The following is a 15,201-nucleotide window of genomic DNA, read 5'->3' on the forward strand; positions in this document are numbered from 1 at the left end:
GGCCATAAGGGAAACGTGAGCTGGTTTTGGAGGCCATGGGGGTGTGGGAAGTGGAGGTGCTGAGGCAGGGCTGCCCTGCTGTCAGTTTTATTATGCCGTGGATGCTGTCCAGGTGGGCAGTGCTGCTCAAGTAAGCAGAAGGCCTCCGAATTTGCATTATCATAGTGCCACTGAGCATTTGTTACTGCTTGGTGCTCTAATCGAGAAGGATAATTGTTTGGAAACGTTCTGACTCTTACTGCCTGGTAAGAACCGTTTTATAAACTCTTCTTTAGGAAATTGGACTTTTTGGAGTGTTCTTTGTGCTCCTCCTTCCCTCTCCTACTGTCACAGCTCCTGAAAAACACTTTTTGTGGTTGTTGCCTCTCATCTGTGTGCACCTTGCGGTCCCAGCGAGGACCTGGGGCTGCACAGCACCCTGCAGTTCTTGTATGCGCGGGTGACTGCAGACGGGTGGCGGGAGCCTGGGAGGGAAGCTCTGTGTGCTGTGCTCCTGACGAGCATGCTGAATCCCTTGCATGGATCTCTTCCCTCTCCCGTTCCTCTGCTGTCTTTTCTTCACTGCACACCTTCCTTTGTTCTTGGGAAAAAGCAAAGTCCTCTTGCAAAGCTGAGGACACTGAGGTGTATTCTAGTTTTGTAGGTGTCAGCTTGCTTCTGAAAAATAAGGGTTTCTCTCTAGGAAATGCCCTGTTTTGATTTGCTTTTACTATGAGTTATGTTTGCCGGTTAAGAAGTTAAATTTAAGAAGTTAATTCCTCGTGCCTGTGGCCCATTCGGGTGCGGTTCGAGCAGAGAAGCAGAGGAAGGGAGGAAGTCTGTCCTGCACAGGCCATCGTGGACACTCCCTGGAAGGAACTCCCTTGCTGGGTCAGACGCCTGGCTCATCCTCAGCTTTGAGGCTGAACTGCCCGTTCTTTTGTTTTGTTTAGATCAGGCAAAAACCTTCGTGAAAGTCTTCACGGAAATCGATCGGATGCCCCAGCTTCTCGCGTACTACTACAAGTGTCACAAGGTGGGTACTGATGGTGTTTTGGGGCGGGGAGTGCGCGGGTGACCCTTGCGTGGCTTGGACTGCAGGTGGAGCTGCTCCATCAGCTATTTCACCTTCCCCGTGTGCAGGAGGACGGAACCTCTTCTTTCCCAGGTTCCATTCTCTGACTTCTCTTCCTGGCTCGTGAGAGCTTTGGTTACTCCCCGTGTTTCAAGAGTAATCCTCTGCTCAGGGCTTTGTTCCTTCCCGCAGTAGACATAGGATATGTGCGTTCTGCTTGGTTTCTCTGCGCCTTAGAGTTTTGCTTTGCGTTTCTTGGTTGTGGCTGTGTCAGCAATAACTTTATTGCTGCAACCTGCCAGCTGCTGACTTCTGTAAACCCTTTTCAGGTAAGATTAAAAGTTGGAATTCCAGACAGTTCTGTAGCCATAACCTGATCCTCACATTTCTCTCATGACTGTGACTTTTGAGGATTAAGTTCAAGGCTGGGGCTTGCCAAGTATTTCAACTATTAGGTGGGGGTATCGGTTACAGCCTCGTTTTATGAGTAAAATACCAATGTTAATTAAATCTGTGAATCAACTAAGCAGCCCCTCGCTTCACGCTGAAAGGCTTTTCCTTCCGCGGCGCTGGATTCTAGCAGAGTGTGACGTTGCTATCTGGCGAGGGGAGCAAGGGTGGGCACTGTGCTGTAGCAGAAGTGCTTTGCATGGTAAGCTCTTGGTTAGAAATAGCTAAAGCGAGGCCTGCGGACTCCTGGAAAACGGCCCCCACAGGTGCAGCTGGTGGCCGCGTGGCAGGATCTTTGCCAAAGTGACTTCAGCTTGAATCGCCAGCTGACTGAACTGTATGACACGCTCCTTGGGACCTGGCACTCACAGCTTCAGTGGGCAACTCAGGTACAGCCACTATCTGGTGCTGGCGCAGCGCGTGGGTGAGGACGAGACCGAGACACCCAGCACCGTCTCTCGGTGCTTGCTCTGAGCTGTGCTTTGCACCTTCTCGGTGCAGGACAGCGCTTGCAACCTACTTGCTGTTCCTTGTCCAGCCCTCGCAGACAAGATTTGAATTCTGGTGTCCTGCTGATAGCAAGGTTGCTGTGTTATTGACATTAAAGCTGCTCTATCGCTTTCATCTGTATCTTAAGTTAAATCTAATTTGTCAGTGTTGCAAATGTGTGCTGTTGCAAGACATTTGAAATGCCTGGGTGGCTTTATCACTTGGCCTGGAGGAAGCCCTCAAGGTCATATTGGACTGCTTCATGTCACTGAGATATCTGAGGGCTTCTGCTATCGCCCCTTGCAGTCTGGGTACTTGTTTTTCCTGCCAAGAATAATGTAGGATCCAAAAATGTTATTGTCCTTCAGTGAAATGAAGAAATAAGTTCATATTGTTGAGCCCGTAAGAGTTTCTCATCCATGAAGGGTAAGAGATGCTTATCTTCATGTTACAAAGCCGGGCACGAGGGGTAGGCCGGTACTGCACAGAGCTCGCTGTTTCCTTGAGATGTAATTTTTCTGCCTAATGATTCGATGTGAACTGCAGGTCAGATGTCAGCTTACATTGTAGCAGATAGTCTCTGGGCTGGGAGAGACATGGCACATGGGGCAAAGCTCCTGTCACTCAGTCTCCTGTGCTGCTTCTGCTTTCCGAGGAATTCCCGGACCTTTCTCGTGGTCTGCAGTATCCATGGCCACCTTGCTGCCGCAGACCTGCGGTGATCCCAGCTTTCAAAGCACATGAGCGAGCATAGCTGACAAGAACGTTGCAATAGAAGGCTGTAACGCATTTTGTGCTTGTGGAGTTGAGGGTGGTGCAGGTGAACAGAAGTTCTCAGCTGGTTACAGCCTTTCTAGCCTTCTAGTGCTCTGTTTTTATCCGCTGGGCGCTTTTTCGAGTGACTGTAGTGCCTGTGGTCTGCTGAGTTCCGTTTTTGACCTGTGCCTGTCTTCTGGCTTCTTGCTCGCTGTATTCAAATTGGAGTTGCAGTGGTAAACGGTGACCTAGAAGTTTGTGACGGGCTGTCCTGCGTGCAGCCCAGCAAGGTTCTGGCAGTCTTAGCAGACCTCTTTTGGGTTTTTTTTACCCTTTGTGAGGTTTTTCAAATTTGTTTCTGTTAGCTTGTGGTTGGGAGCTGGTGTCATCTGAGGAATCTGTGATCTGTTAGTGCACAAAATGTCGTCTTGATCTGTGTGTCGCTGCCTCTCACCAGTAGGTAATTTTGTAGTCATTCTGCAATAGAAAGAAGCACGTGCCCAGCACAGGTTTCTGTGCAGGGCGTGAAAAAGTCTGGGTCAGGCTGCTGCTGCCTTCCCTCCAAACTCTTTGCTCGCTGGTTCTGGCCTCTCTGCTGGCAGCAGCTGCAAACCCGGCCGCTCTGCCCCTCCTGTCCCTCCTGCAGAGCCCAGGGCCCTGCGAGGGTGTGAGGGAGACCGCAGGGCACACTTGCTGGGAAGGGGTGCCCGCTCAGCCCCTGGACAGGCAGGACCTGCTCGGTTTGGGGTGGACGGTCTGTTGTTGTCTTTGCTGAGGCAGCGACGTGGTTGGCAGGTTACGGCGTCTCGGGAAGCTGCTTCTCTCTGCTGCCTGCCGTGAGAAACCCTGCTGTCGCTAATGGCTTTTCTGTCACTGCAGGTTTTCAAGAACCCCCATGAAATTGTGACTGTGCTGTTGATTCAAACGCTGGGAGCGTTGGTGCCTTCCATCCCGGTCTGCCTCAGCACTGCCTTGGAGAGGACGGGCCAGGAAACCCGGCTGAGTAAGCTGCTGGAGCTCTACGATGCCACCCTCCACTTTGCGAAAGGGCTGGAGGTAGCGATGCTGCCAAACCTGAGTAAGGCTCTTACACCGCCGTTTGTCCTTCTCTTCTGTGCGCTCCTGCGGGAAGTTCATTGTGGGGTTTGTTCGCTCTTGCGTGGGGGTAGAGATTGTCCCTTTTGCTTCGCTGAGCGGTTACACCGCGTTTGCACCTCTGTGTGTGTACGTACGCGTCTTACGCTAAAGATACTGACCCAGGGCTGGAGGAGTTCCTGCCCCGGGCAGCCTCCCTGCCCCGAGCACCCTCCCTGCTGCGAGCACCCTCCCTGCCCCGGGTAAATGATATTCAGCACGTTTTCTTTTACAAGCATTAATATTTCCCTTCTAAGAGACGAGGAAGCATCTCTGGGGAAGCTGTCTGTGAAACCCATTGTGAAAGGTCACAGAGCATAAAAGCTGAGGAGTTTCCTGGAATTAAGTCACACCTTACTAAACGAGAGAACCTGCTTGAACGCTGCATCCGCTGGACTCTTTTGTATTTTCTATTTTGTATTTCTATTTTCTATTTGTATTTTGTATTTCTATTTTGTAGCTTTTCTGTTGCTGCTGGCTTATGTTTTAATCAAGTGAAAATGCAGGGCCAAGTACTGTTTGCGTACCATTGGTAGTTTATTCCCTAGCAGCATCCTGATTCCAGTGTAACCTGTGCTTTCTTCCCTGGGATGTTTGTCGGCCCGCTCTGGTCATGACTTGATGAACGACTCCCCCAAACCGCGAAGTAGCGAGGTGCCATGCATACGTGGGTTTATGCCTGAACTGAGCTGTTGGCTATTTATAGTCCCTTATTAATCTGGTAGGGCCCTGGGGATGGGAAAATCCTAAACTGAAGCTAATAGAGCATTCCTAATGCTGTGTTTCCTGTGTTTGGTTCCTCATAGCACTGAGCTGCTTAGGGCAGGATTCTTACTGGATTGTGTAAATGGTGATTACTGGGCAGCTTCGGGGAGTGTGACTGTCATGGTGCCTGTGTTTGGGGCTCTTGTCAGTCATTTTGTACTCCTGGCTTAGAGTAATTTGTAGTTTGTAATGAAAAAGATTAAAAAGGACTTGGGAAAAGGATGTTGGGTTCTAGAAGATGATGGCGTAGGAAGACAGCGCTTGAACTGTTACACGAGCATGTGTTAAAAGTCCCAAAATGGTTTATTTCCGTCTGTTTTGCCATGGGGTGAGATGTTTGGGAAGAGAACTATCTCAAGAATGGAAAGGCCAGGTGACTCAGCAGGACAGGGTCGAACCAGTTCCTACGTGTGTGCATGTGAGGGGAGGGTTCGGTTATGATTCATGGGATAACTAAGTTTGGAAGGGACCTCGGGAGACAATCTGCTCCAGCCTCCTGCTCCGAGCAAAGTCCACTATGAGTCCAGGCCGTGTTGCTCGGGGCATCGTCCAGTCTGGTCTTGAGAACGCCCATGCTCAGAGACCACGCAGGCTTTGGCCAACCTGCTCTATTGCTCCTCTGTCCTTAGGGCCTACAAGTTTGCTCTGACATCCAGGATTCGGTGTAACTCTGGGTTGCTGCTAGTTTGAGTTTGGCAAAACTTCCCGCTAGCAGCTGGTGTCCAGCTCTGATCTGAGAAATAGTCATTCAAACGGGGTTCCGTTGGGGTTTGCAGCTCCCTGCTCAACGGGGCGGCACCGGGGGGCTTCGCTCGTGGCTCCCCTTCAGCGCTGGCTGGCGAGCACTGTGAAGCAGCGGCGCAGAGTGAGCTGGGCTCGCGTGCGTGACTGCGGTACCAACCAGGCTTTGTCATAAACGAGGTTCACCCCTGTTTGAAGTTGTGGGGATGATGTGTTTCACTTCTCAGGTGGTTTCAGAACTTTCCTTCCTCTGTTTGTTGGAATGGTCAACAGATTTTTGTCACCCAGGCTGTTCTGGAGCGGTGAGCGGTAATTTTCTTGAGGCGCTTGTTGAGGTGGAACGTCTTGGGTTTAGGAAGCGGGTAGAGATAATAACCTTGTTGTGTTTTTTTTTTAAAAACAGTGTGTGTGGTTGAGGCCTGAAGCTGCTGGGCAGCATTCCAAGCCAGCGCAGGCAGCATGCTCGAATTGAGGAACTGCTGCATATTGCTTGAAACAGGGTTTTTAGCGGCACGTTCGTCTGCGTGTAGACTAAACCTTGCATCCTTTGTAGAGGAGCAGAACCTGGTAAAAGTGATGGAGCTGGTGGAAGCGGTGTATGGCCCGTACAAGCCCTATCAACTTGAGTATGGAGACCTGGAAGGAGAAAACCTCCTCATTCAGATGAGCGCAGTGCCCTTGGTAACGTAGCAGTCCTTGTTCAGCTGCACGGGGGGAGGCTTGAAGGGGCTTTGCCACCGGTCGTGCGGTGGTACTGCTTCCTGTTTGCAGTATGTTTTGAGGCCGTTAAGTCTGTTTTATTGAAGCACTGAGGCTGGCTGCAGCCGGGGGGGATGCCTGCCTTCGCTCCTTCGCCCAGTCACAGGCACTGGGTGGATCTGCCGGAGAAAGACTTGACCAAAATGTCAGTCGACCAAGAACCCGCTTTGGGGTCGATGGAATTTATCAAGAGCAAGGCTGGGGGGAGGAAAGTCTGTTTGGTGGGAGATTCTGTTGTTGAAAGAACTGGTTTTCCTTGAAGACTTGGGAAAGGCAGGACTCGATAGCCTGTTAATGGGGCGGAGGGTGGAGCACCCAGCATCATTCTCCCTCTGGTGTGTCACCGGGTTGGGGGATGCTGGGGGAACAGTGTGCTGCACAGGGTGCCTGGACCCTCACTGAAAGAAGAGCCAGGCTCAACTTCGTCGTTGTCTTGATTTAGGAGCATTGGGAAGTAATCGACTGTGTCCAGGAACTGAACCATTCGGTCTCCAAACTCTTCATCCTGGCGTCTGGAGCCATCGACAACTGCGTTACGCTCACCGATGGGCTGGGAGCAGGGGGGCTCCTGAAGGCCCTGAAGGCTCTGTTCACAAAGTAAGGCACCTTACTGGGCTGTGTCCTGTATGGAAGTGACCGGGAGCAGGAGGTGTCTGTAACAGGAACCATCTGATACCCCTCCCAGCCCTTGGTTCGGGCAGCGACTGTTTCTTAGGGGAAAATGGAAGCTTTTTAGGGCTAAATGGAAGACTTTTCTCAGCTGTTGGACTGAATTTTCATTTTTAATAAATAGTTTTGGAGGGAAAAATGTTTCCCAACCCAGAGTGAGACAAAGGCAAGTTGGGGTGATGAGGCAGAACTTGATGAGGAAATGTATGCTCACTGGGATGGGTGACCTGACATCCAGGATCTGCGGGGCACGCTGGTGAGTGAGGTTCACCAAGCCCTCGTCCTGAAGTATCGGTGCCGGCATGCTTAGGTCATGCTCCAGCACTGATTACCTCCTTATTCCTTCCTGATACCGAAAGAGCTGCTCACAGGCATAAAATGAAGCCGTTGCCTTGCTGCCCAGTGAGGAAGAGGAAAGCACACTTCTCTGATCTCACCTTTATGGGCGGATGCGGAGCAGTGTGCATGCCTCCAGCTTATGGGCATTACCTGAAAAACGAGGGGTGTGGAAAACAAAATGTTCTCCTTTTTATCCATGTTCTCATCTGGGGAGGAGCTGAGAAAACAAATTCACCAGATTGTTGGCGCTGTGTTCCTGGAGTGAGGGCCAAGTGATGCTGGAGCAGCAGTAGCCTTGTAAACTTTACCTGGTCTTTCCTAGGAGATGTGATTGGTATGGTGGGAACTGAAATGTCTTACTCATACCTTGTCCTGGGAGTGGAGAGTTCTGAGTAACCCGTGTGCAGCAAATTGAAGGGCCCACACGGTAGCTGTTACTCTGAGCTTCTCCCAGGCTCGAGTGTAGGCTTGGGTGGGCTGGGGCTGGTCAGTCCTTCACCCGCGTTTGGACTGGAACAGCAGCGTCTCCTTGGTATTTCTGGTTCCTACTTGGCTCCTGCAGAGGACTGACCGAGCACGTTGCAGGATGTGCAGTTCTGCTGCGCTCCAGCCTGTTCTCTTACACTGGGGCTTCTCTCTTCTCCCTTGCCCGTGCCAGGTACACCTCTGACTTCACAAACACCTTGCAGTCTATACGAAAGAAATGTAAACTGGATGATGTCCCGTCAGATTCCCTTTTCCTGGAGGACTGGACTGCATTCCAAAACTCTGTCCGGTAAAGGGGATTTTTTTTTCCCAGCTCAGAACTGCGTTTTTTATCAAAGGTGGAAGGGAATTGCTTGGCTCGGCCCACACAGGCCCTTAGTGCAGAGTGCACGCTCTGCCCGCTTCACTGCAGCGCGTTAGTGACGGGGTTTTGGGTTGCTGCTGGCGCAGTAGGTGCTGTGGGGGCTCCCCCCCTCTGCAGCAAGGCTGCCTGTCACCGAAACCCCGGCAGCTCTTAGGATGTTTCCGGGTGACACTCAGCTGGCCTTAGCCATGATGACAAGAAGTACCACGAGGGTGAGGCTGTTGGGCAGAAGAGTTCAGTATGGCATGAAACGGGCGTGGAGCTGAATTAACTCATGACCAAAGTTCCCCGTGGGCTGCCGGTTGGTTATTCCCTTCTCTGGCACGTGTCGGAGGTGGGTTTTCAGGGGGCAGGTCCAGCATTACCTGCCGCAAATCCCTCGACGCGTGTTTTTGTCTTGTCCCTTCCCAGGATAATTGCCACGTGCGGTGAGCTCCTTCGGCAGTGTGGAGACTTGGAGCAGCAGCTGGCCAACAGGTATGCGCCGCCGACCTTAATCCACGGGCTGCCATCAGGGCTGCCGGGTTGAAAGAAGACAAATGCCAAGGTGCTTAGAGCAGGGGGGGAAAGCAAAGCCACCTTGATTTCCCCCTACGGCCCTTCCCTATCTGTGGAGATGTCAGAGATGGGTCACAGACTGTTCCACTCGGTCGTGTGCCCAGGGACAGTCCCAAGGATCCTTTTTCTTGGACCACCTCTCCTGTGAAGAAAGGCTGGGAGAGTTGGGGTGTTCAGCCTGGAGAAGGGAAGGCTCCAGGGAGCCCTTAGAGCCCTTTCCAGTGCCTGGGGGGCTACAGGGAAGCTGGGCGGTGGGGGCTTTTTCCAAGGGCAGGGAGTGACAGGACAAGGGGTAACGGGTTTAAAGGGGAAGAGGGAGATGGAGATGGGACATCAGGAAGGAATTCTTCCCGCAGAGGGTGGGGAGGCATTGGGACAGGTTGCCCAGAGAAGCTGTGGATGCCCCATCCCTGGAAGGTGTACCTGCCCATGGCAGGGGGGGGACTCGGGGGCTTTAAGTTCCCTTCCCACCCAAACCATTTTGTGATTCTATGATACCTGGCTGGACGTTAAAGGGGCTGCCAGACTGGGGTCAGGAGGGGATTTTCCACCAGATCAAATCAGCAAGGTTCTCCGCCCCGCCTTGTGACATTGGGCACGAATCATTTGCTGCAGGGAACCTAGGTGTGCCTTACCCCATCTATTCCTTGCAAATGGGGGAGCGTGAGGCACAGGCAGCACGTCGATCTCCTGTTTCTTGTGAGCAGTGCACTGCTCCTCCTCCTGTACGCTGCCGAGCTTTACCCTGGCTTGAGTGCCTGTGCTTGGCATGGGGCGCCATGGCCGGCGGGGCGCTGGCTTTGTTCCGTGTTTGCTAGATGCTCTGAGAGCACGGTCCTCTCTCTCATCTCAGTATTTCTGCAGCTTGGGTTGCACGGTAGACGTGAGAGCTGGCTGTTTAGTGTCTGCCAGCAGTGAACACTCTGCCTTGAAGTAACATAAAGGGAGTGCTGGTCCTTGGACCAGCGTGACAGCAGCAGTGCGGCTTTCGGAGGGTTCTGCTGGTGACCTTTGTGTACTTATTTTCAGGATTTTATCAACTGCTGGGAAGTATCTCTCGGACTCCTACAGCCCTTGTAGTTTTTCTGGCTTTCAGGATACCAGTTCTGCAGAAAAGAAGAGCTCTGTGAAGAATCCCTGGCAGGAATACAATTACCTTTTGAAGGAGAATCCATCAGAGTATGCCAGCCTCCTGGAAACGCTTTACACTCTAAAGGTAGCCGTGGTGCCTGAGAGCACAGGGTGCTGGTGGGCCCGCATCTGGGAGATAAGACCTGGGAGATTCCCCCTACAGCCTGATCACTTTCCATCCTGAGCTGCAGCCTGTTGATGGGCTGTGTTCCGAGTCTTCCACCGAGACAGTGATCCATGGAGAGGTGCAGAGTCCACACCCAGAGAGTCTGGACTCATTCCACCTCTCCTCAGATCCTGGCTCTTTTGTGAACATGTCCAGTTCAGGTTCCGCTCCTTTTCTGGAGAAAAGGAGACCTTGTCGCTCTACAGCTCCCTGACAGGAGGGCGCAGAAAGGTGGGAGCTGGTCTCTTCTCCCAAGTGACAAGCGGTAGGACGAGAGGAAACAGCCTCAGGTTGTGCCGGGGAGGTTTAGATGGGATATGAGGGAAATTCCTTCCTGGAAAGGGCTGTCAGGGGTTGGAGCGGGCTGCCCAGGGAGGGGGGAGTCACCTTCCCGGGAGGGGTTGAAGAGACAAGTTGGTGTGGTGCTCAGGGACATGGGTTAGGGAGGACTCGGCAGTGCCGGGTTGATGGTTGGACTCGAGGATCTTCAAGGTCTTTTCCAACCAAACCAATTCTGGGGTTCTAGGTGAGGGGGATTTTGTTGCAGGAAGCACTGGGGAAGATTGCGTTGGAGCCGTCTCAAGTTCTGGGTCTCCCATGCTGGCTTCTCAAGACCTTTCTTTGCCCCTTACGCTCTGCTGTCACATCCCTTCTGGAACACAATCCTGCGAGGTCGTTCGTGCGTGCAGCTGAGCCGGGTAGAATGAGTCTCATTACCTTCCCTTGGGTCTCAGTTGTGTTGGCCATCCTTGGTCACGTGCGGTAGCGAAGTCAAGGCTGTGAGTTCTGACTCCTATTTCCTCAGAACGTTGCCTTCAGTGTCATGTGGCTGCCTTTAAACCTTCGCTAGGTGGACAAATTCCGTAGGTACTCTTCATGTTAGTCCCACACAGGGGGTCAGTTAGCTGTGCCCTTCGAGTAAAAGGCAGTTTGGCCGTTGTTTCGGCAGGTGTCTCCGTATCTGGCCTGCGCTGGTGCTGGCCTGGCTGGAATGTGATGCTGATTTGTGTCAAGGAGGGCAGTGAGTAGTTTGCCTTGAGTAACCGGTTGGCATAGGGCATCCCAAAGGGAACAAGCTGTGCCGTTGCAGAGGAAAGCTCTTGTATCAGGATGGCCTAAGAAAGACCTCGTTAAGAGTGTCACCATAGCTTCTCTGTTCAGTTGGCATGCAGACTTCTCTATGTGAACGCTTTTCTGTGTCTCTCTGATAGGAAAAAGGTACGAGCAACCACAACCTGTTGTCTTCGTCACGCTCTGCCCTCGGCCGCCTCAACCAGCTGGCACACCACTTGGCTTTCGATTCTGTGTTCCTTCGCATCAAGCAGCAGCTCCTACTCGTGCCAAAGATGGAGGTGAGTCATGGCTACCTCGGTCTGAGCTAACCGGCCAGGTTGACCCGAGGATACTCGGGGGTGGAGTACAGCTCCAGGCTTAACCTTCCTCCTTGTCAGAATGTTTCCCATTAGTATCACATTTCTTCCATGAGCCACAGGCAGTGGAAGAGTTCACCTCCCTTCAACCAGAGCGTCCCAGCAGGCAGCTGTGTTTGCAGGCTCTGCTGTGGCTTTGAGCTGTTGCTCTCCAACCTGCGCGAGCACCTCTTTCTCACCGGGAGCTGTGTGGAAAGGGTGTGTACGTTTTGGGCCCAAGGGTAGCAGTTTTCTCACCATGTTCTGCTCTCTGGGAGCCCTTGGGTAGTCCCAGTTGATGTCGCTGGGTGTCCCCATCCTAGAATACGGGCAGACTTCGTGCTCCAGGCAGTCACCGGTTCGTTCTGCCCTTCTTGCCTTGCAGGGGTGGAACTCGGGTGGCATTGGTGAGACCCTGACAGAGGACCTGCCAAACTTCAGCCTGACGCCTCTGGAATACATCAGCAATGTAAGAGCATGTGGGGGCGCATACTGGAAGCTCATTCCTGGGGGAATCTCTCTTGGGCGTCCCCAGCTCTTTGTGAAATGACAGTATTTGTTAGAATTGTTTTCTGGTGGTGACACGTGCTCGCAGTTGGGTTGTGCCAGTCGCTGTGGGTTTTACGAAATCCCTGACAAGATCTGGAGCAGCAAAATCGCGTCGGGAGCACAAGGAGGGGCTCTTGATAGTGAACTGCAGTGTTTGCAGGGTGAACTCCAGTAGCAGGGTGGGAAATGGCAGCTGTTGTTTGTGGTGGTGAGTCCTCAGCGCATTGTAACGCAGCCCGCGTAGCTGGAATGTCCTGCAGCCAGTATTGGCGTGATTTAATCCTACTATGAAGTTAAGTCTTGAGCTCTTACCCTTCTAATCCCCATGTGACTCCCTGGTTTCTCTTTCCGATGGAGTGGCAATGAAACCTTTCTGGCGGGGGGTCTCTGAGTGGGGAAGGAGCGTGGGCTGTGCACTGACGCCTGAAGGGATGTGGCTCAGGCATGCGAACCTGGAAGCGAGGTCCCCGTTTGGGAGTGATGCGTCTTTGGCATCAAGGCTATGTTGTCTCTTGAATCTGCCTCCTCTTCTTTGGTTTGGTTCGGTTCAGTCTCTTCCATTCTGCTCTAGAAAACACGTTTCCAGGAATGCTCCAGAGATCAAGTATTTGCTTGGAGTAACAGCTCTCTGTACAGGATTTTCTTCACACGGTTGTTTGGGGGCTGGTCCTCTGCCCTTGTGAAAGATTGTCTCTTGTGCAGCGTGTCACGACGAGCAAGAGCCACTTTGTGCCTGAGCAGGTGTAGGCTAGAGGGGTGCTGTCAAGCTCAGCTTCCCCCTTCCAGGCGTGGATTGCTGCAGCTGGCATTTTTTTCCCTCTCCAGCAAAGCCCTTGCCTTACATTTGTTCAGTGACTCAGATCATGGTGCTTTCATTCTAGATTGGGCAATACATTATGTCGCTTCCTCTCCACCTTGAGCCATTTGTCACTCAAGAGGATTCCGCTCTGGAACTGGCACTACACGCTGGAAAACTGCCTTACCCCCCTGAACAAGGTAGGGAGAAACCGAAGACATGGAGTGTTGCGGTCACCTCAAGTGCCAGCTGGGCACCCGCCTGTCTTGCTTTGGGCAGGTTTGGCATCTTGGGGAATTCCTTTTCCTAAGGCTCCGACCACGCGTCCCAGTCTCGCAGGCAGTGAGGACACAGTTCTGCAACGCTGGTTCTCTTTTCATCCTATAGCAACTCCAGCTGAGAAACCGTGGGAGCTCCACTGCTCCTGGGTCTTTGGTGATGAGATACTGCCCCAACGATTAACCCCCTCCCCACCGTGCTGCGGGAAGTGCAGAGGGTGCTGCGGGCGGCTGCTGAGCCCGGGTGTCTCTTCCGCTGCCCAGAATGCACTGAGTTCTTCCCGCACATCGTTCCTTGATTTGGGCTTGCGTTCGTTCTCCGGATGGCTGTCCTTCCCTGCTGTGTCACTAATCCACCTGCACTTAACCGGAGCTCCGTAAGCTTCCCAGCAGGCTGGCAGCACGCCGTGGTTGGCTGCGGTTAATCTCTGCTGGGTGTTTGTTTCCACGGGCAATCAAGGAAGCGTGGAGCGTGGTATTTATAGTCTTCCTGTGGCCGCCTGAGAGTACGCCCTTCAGGTTTCAGCATTACTTTGTCATCTTAAAGCACTTACATGTTTGATGGCTCGTTAATTTTCAGAACACTTAGGAACAAGAATGCCCTCAGGGCTTGTAAAAACCCACCCTGTGGATCCTTGTCACTGCAGAAGTCGGTGAGCTAGTCCTGGAAGGTGATCCCATAGAGCCAGGCAGTGCCCCTGATCCCGGCCCGGTCACCCGTCAGCCCTTTGGGAATGACTTAACCTGGAGAAGTACTAGAGGACAGTAAGGTGTTAGGGGCTGGAGCTAACGTCAGTGTTATGTGGTATCGGGGGGATCCGTAACTGCTGTGATAACCCGAAACTGGCGGGTAAACTCTGAGTCGTGATGAATGCCGTGACGTCTTGTTGGAGAAACAGCCATTTATGGACTGTGGTGTCTTACAAAATGGGCTAATGGGAATTTCCTGCGCAGGAGATGAGTTGCCCGAGCTGGACAACATGGCTGACTGCTGGCTGGGCTCCATCGCCAGGGCGACGATGCAGACGTACTGCGAGGTCATCCTGCAGATACCAGAGCTCACCGCCCACGCCGCAAAGCAGCTCGCCACAGACATCGGTAGGTGCCGAGAACCACGGCCGCACAGCACACGGGCTGCTCTGTCGCTCCGGCGGCTTTGGCGTGGCAGCCTGGGTTTCCCCTTTAACCAGGAGCGCGCTGAGCTCACCCGCCATGGGGAGTGGTCCACGGCTTCGCTTGTGCCAAGTGTCTGTCACATCCCTCCTCGAGGGAGGGGTGATGCCCTGCTTAGGCCACCCTGCTTCATGGCTGCTTCGTGTCTTGGGTGCCGTGTGCTGGCAGCATGTGCCATGTAGGGGTGCACGGCACGTGCCGAGGCCATGGGAAGTGCTCCAGCGCGTTACGCAGCGGGCAGACGGTTGGCTTCTTCCAGTCACCTGGTAGCCGAAGTGGGGAAAATCAGCTAAAGGCCTTCCCGAGATTCCGGTGGAGCATTTGCCCAGCCCCCTTTTTCACGAACGCCGTAGGATCAGCGCCCCTGCCGCGGTGAGCTTACGGCCCCGCTGCTCGGGGCGTGCTGGGGACCGCGGTTGCTTTCAGCAGGGAGCAGCTGTTCGCAGTGAAGCGGGACGTGGCTGGCACGTGCTGGTCACCGCTGCCCTCTCCCGCGCCGTGCAGCGACTGCCGCGGGACTGGCAGAAGGAGCTGGGGGCGGCGTTTGTGCAGGACTTGATCCTAAAGGTCTTGTCCCTCCTAAATGATTCTGCAACACTGAGATGGGTCTTTCTGAGCTGAAGCGGGTGGAAGTGTCACCTTGAGACACTCTAGCCACTGTAAACGCCAGTTAGGCCTTTCCCTGCTGTAAATCATGGATGCTGACTCCCCCGTGGCCACGCTCAGACATACAGACAGCATCTCGGGTCACCCGAAAGCGTGCTTGCACGCCAGTGAGCTCTGCCTGCATCCTTATTTTTGGCTTTTCTTGGAACCACGCCAGCGGACTGGGGGTCGGCTGCTCAGCATCCTCCCTGCCACCGTAGTTCTCCAGCTGACTTCGAGTCGGTGAGCTGGAACGCCCTCCGGAAGCCGATCGCCCCTGCGGAGCTCCCCGGCTTGGCTGCAAGCTCTTTGCCCCCGGGGAGTGTGGTTGCCATCCTTTGTGAGCGTGTGACTGACCACCCCGGGGGTGCTGTGCGGGGACCGAAACGTGGCAGAACGTCTCAGTCCCCTGAACAAAACGGGTGGCTGAGCTGGCACGCAGGAGGCCAGAAAGATGCGGCAGCCAGTCGTTGGATTCCAGGCGCCGCCG

The 15,201-nt window shown here is 53.5% G+C and overlaps 1 protein-coding gene across 1 annotated transcript in view; it reads left to right on the forward strand.

Annotated features, from left to right (window-relative positions):
• Positions 1-13,991, forward strand: part of COG7 (component of oligomeric golgi complex 7) — a gene marked incomplete at its 3' end in the record, with an annotated part of 15,759 nt that extends 1,768 nt beyond the window's left edge. Inside the window, exons 4-15 of the mRNA XM_010146929.1 lie at positions 933-1,015; positions 1,771-1,893; positions 3,629-3,827; positions 5,943-6,070; positions 6,591-6,745; positions 7,815-7,931; positions 8,418-8,483; positions 9,594-9,780; positions 11,073-11,213; positions 11,656-11,739; positions 12,701-12,815; positions 13,848-13,991. Of these exons, the coding sequence (XP_010145231.1) occupies positions 933-1,015; positions 1,771-1,893; positions 3,629-3,827; positions 5,943-6,070; positions 6,591-6,745; positions 7,815-7,931; positions 8,418-8,483; positions 9,594-9,780; positions 11,073-11,213; positions 11,656-11,739; positions 12,701-12,815; positions 13,848-13,991 (1,542 nt within the window). The remainder of the gene's footprint in view (positions 1-932; positions 1,016-1,770; positions 1,894-3,628; positions 3,828-5,942; positions 6,071-6,590; positions 6,746-7,814; positions 7,932-8,417; positions 8,484-9,593; positions 9,781-11,072; positions 11,214-11,655; positions 11,740-12,700; positions 12,816-13,847) is intronic.
• Positions 13,992-15,201: the final 1,210 nt, after the last annotated feature.

Source organism: Eurypyga helias, unplaced genomic scaffold (assembly GCF_000690775.1).
Source record: "Eurypyga helias isolate BGI_N326 unplaced genomic scaffold, ASM69077v1 scaffold32132, whole genome shotgun sequence".
NCBI classification, from domain to species: domain Eukaryota; kingdom Metazoa; phylum Chordata; class Aves; order Eurypygiformes; family Eurypygidae; genus Eurypyga; species Eurypyga helias.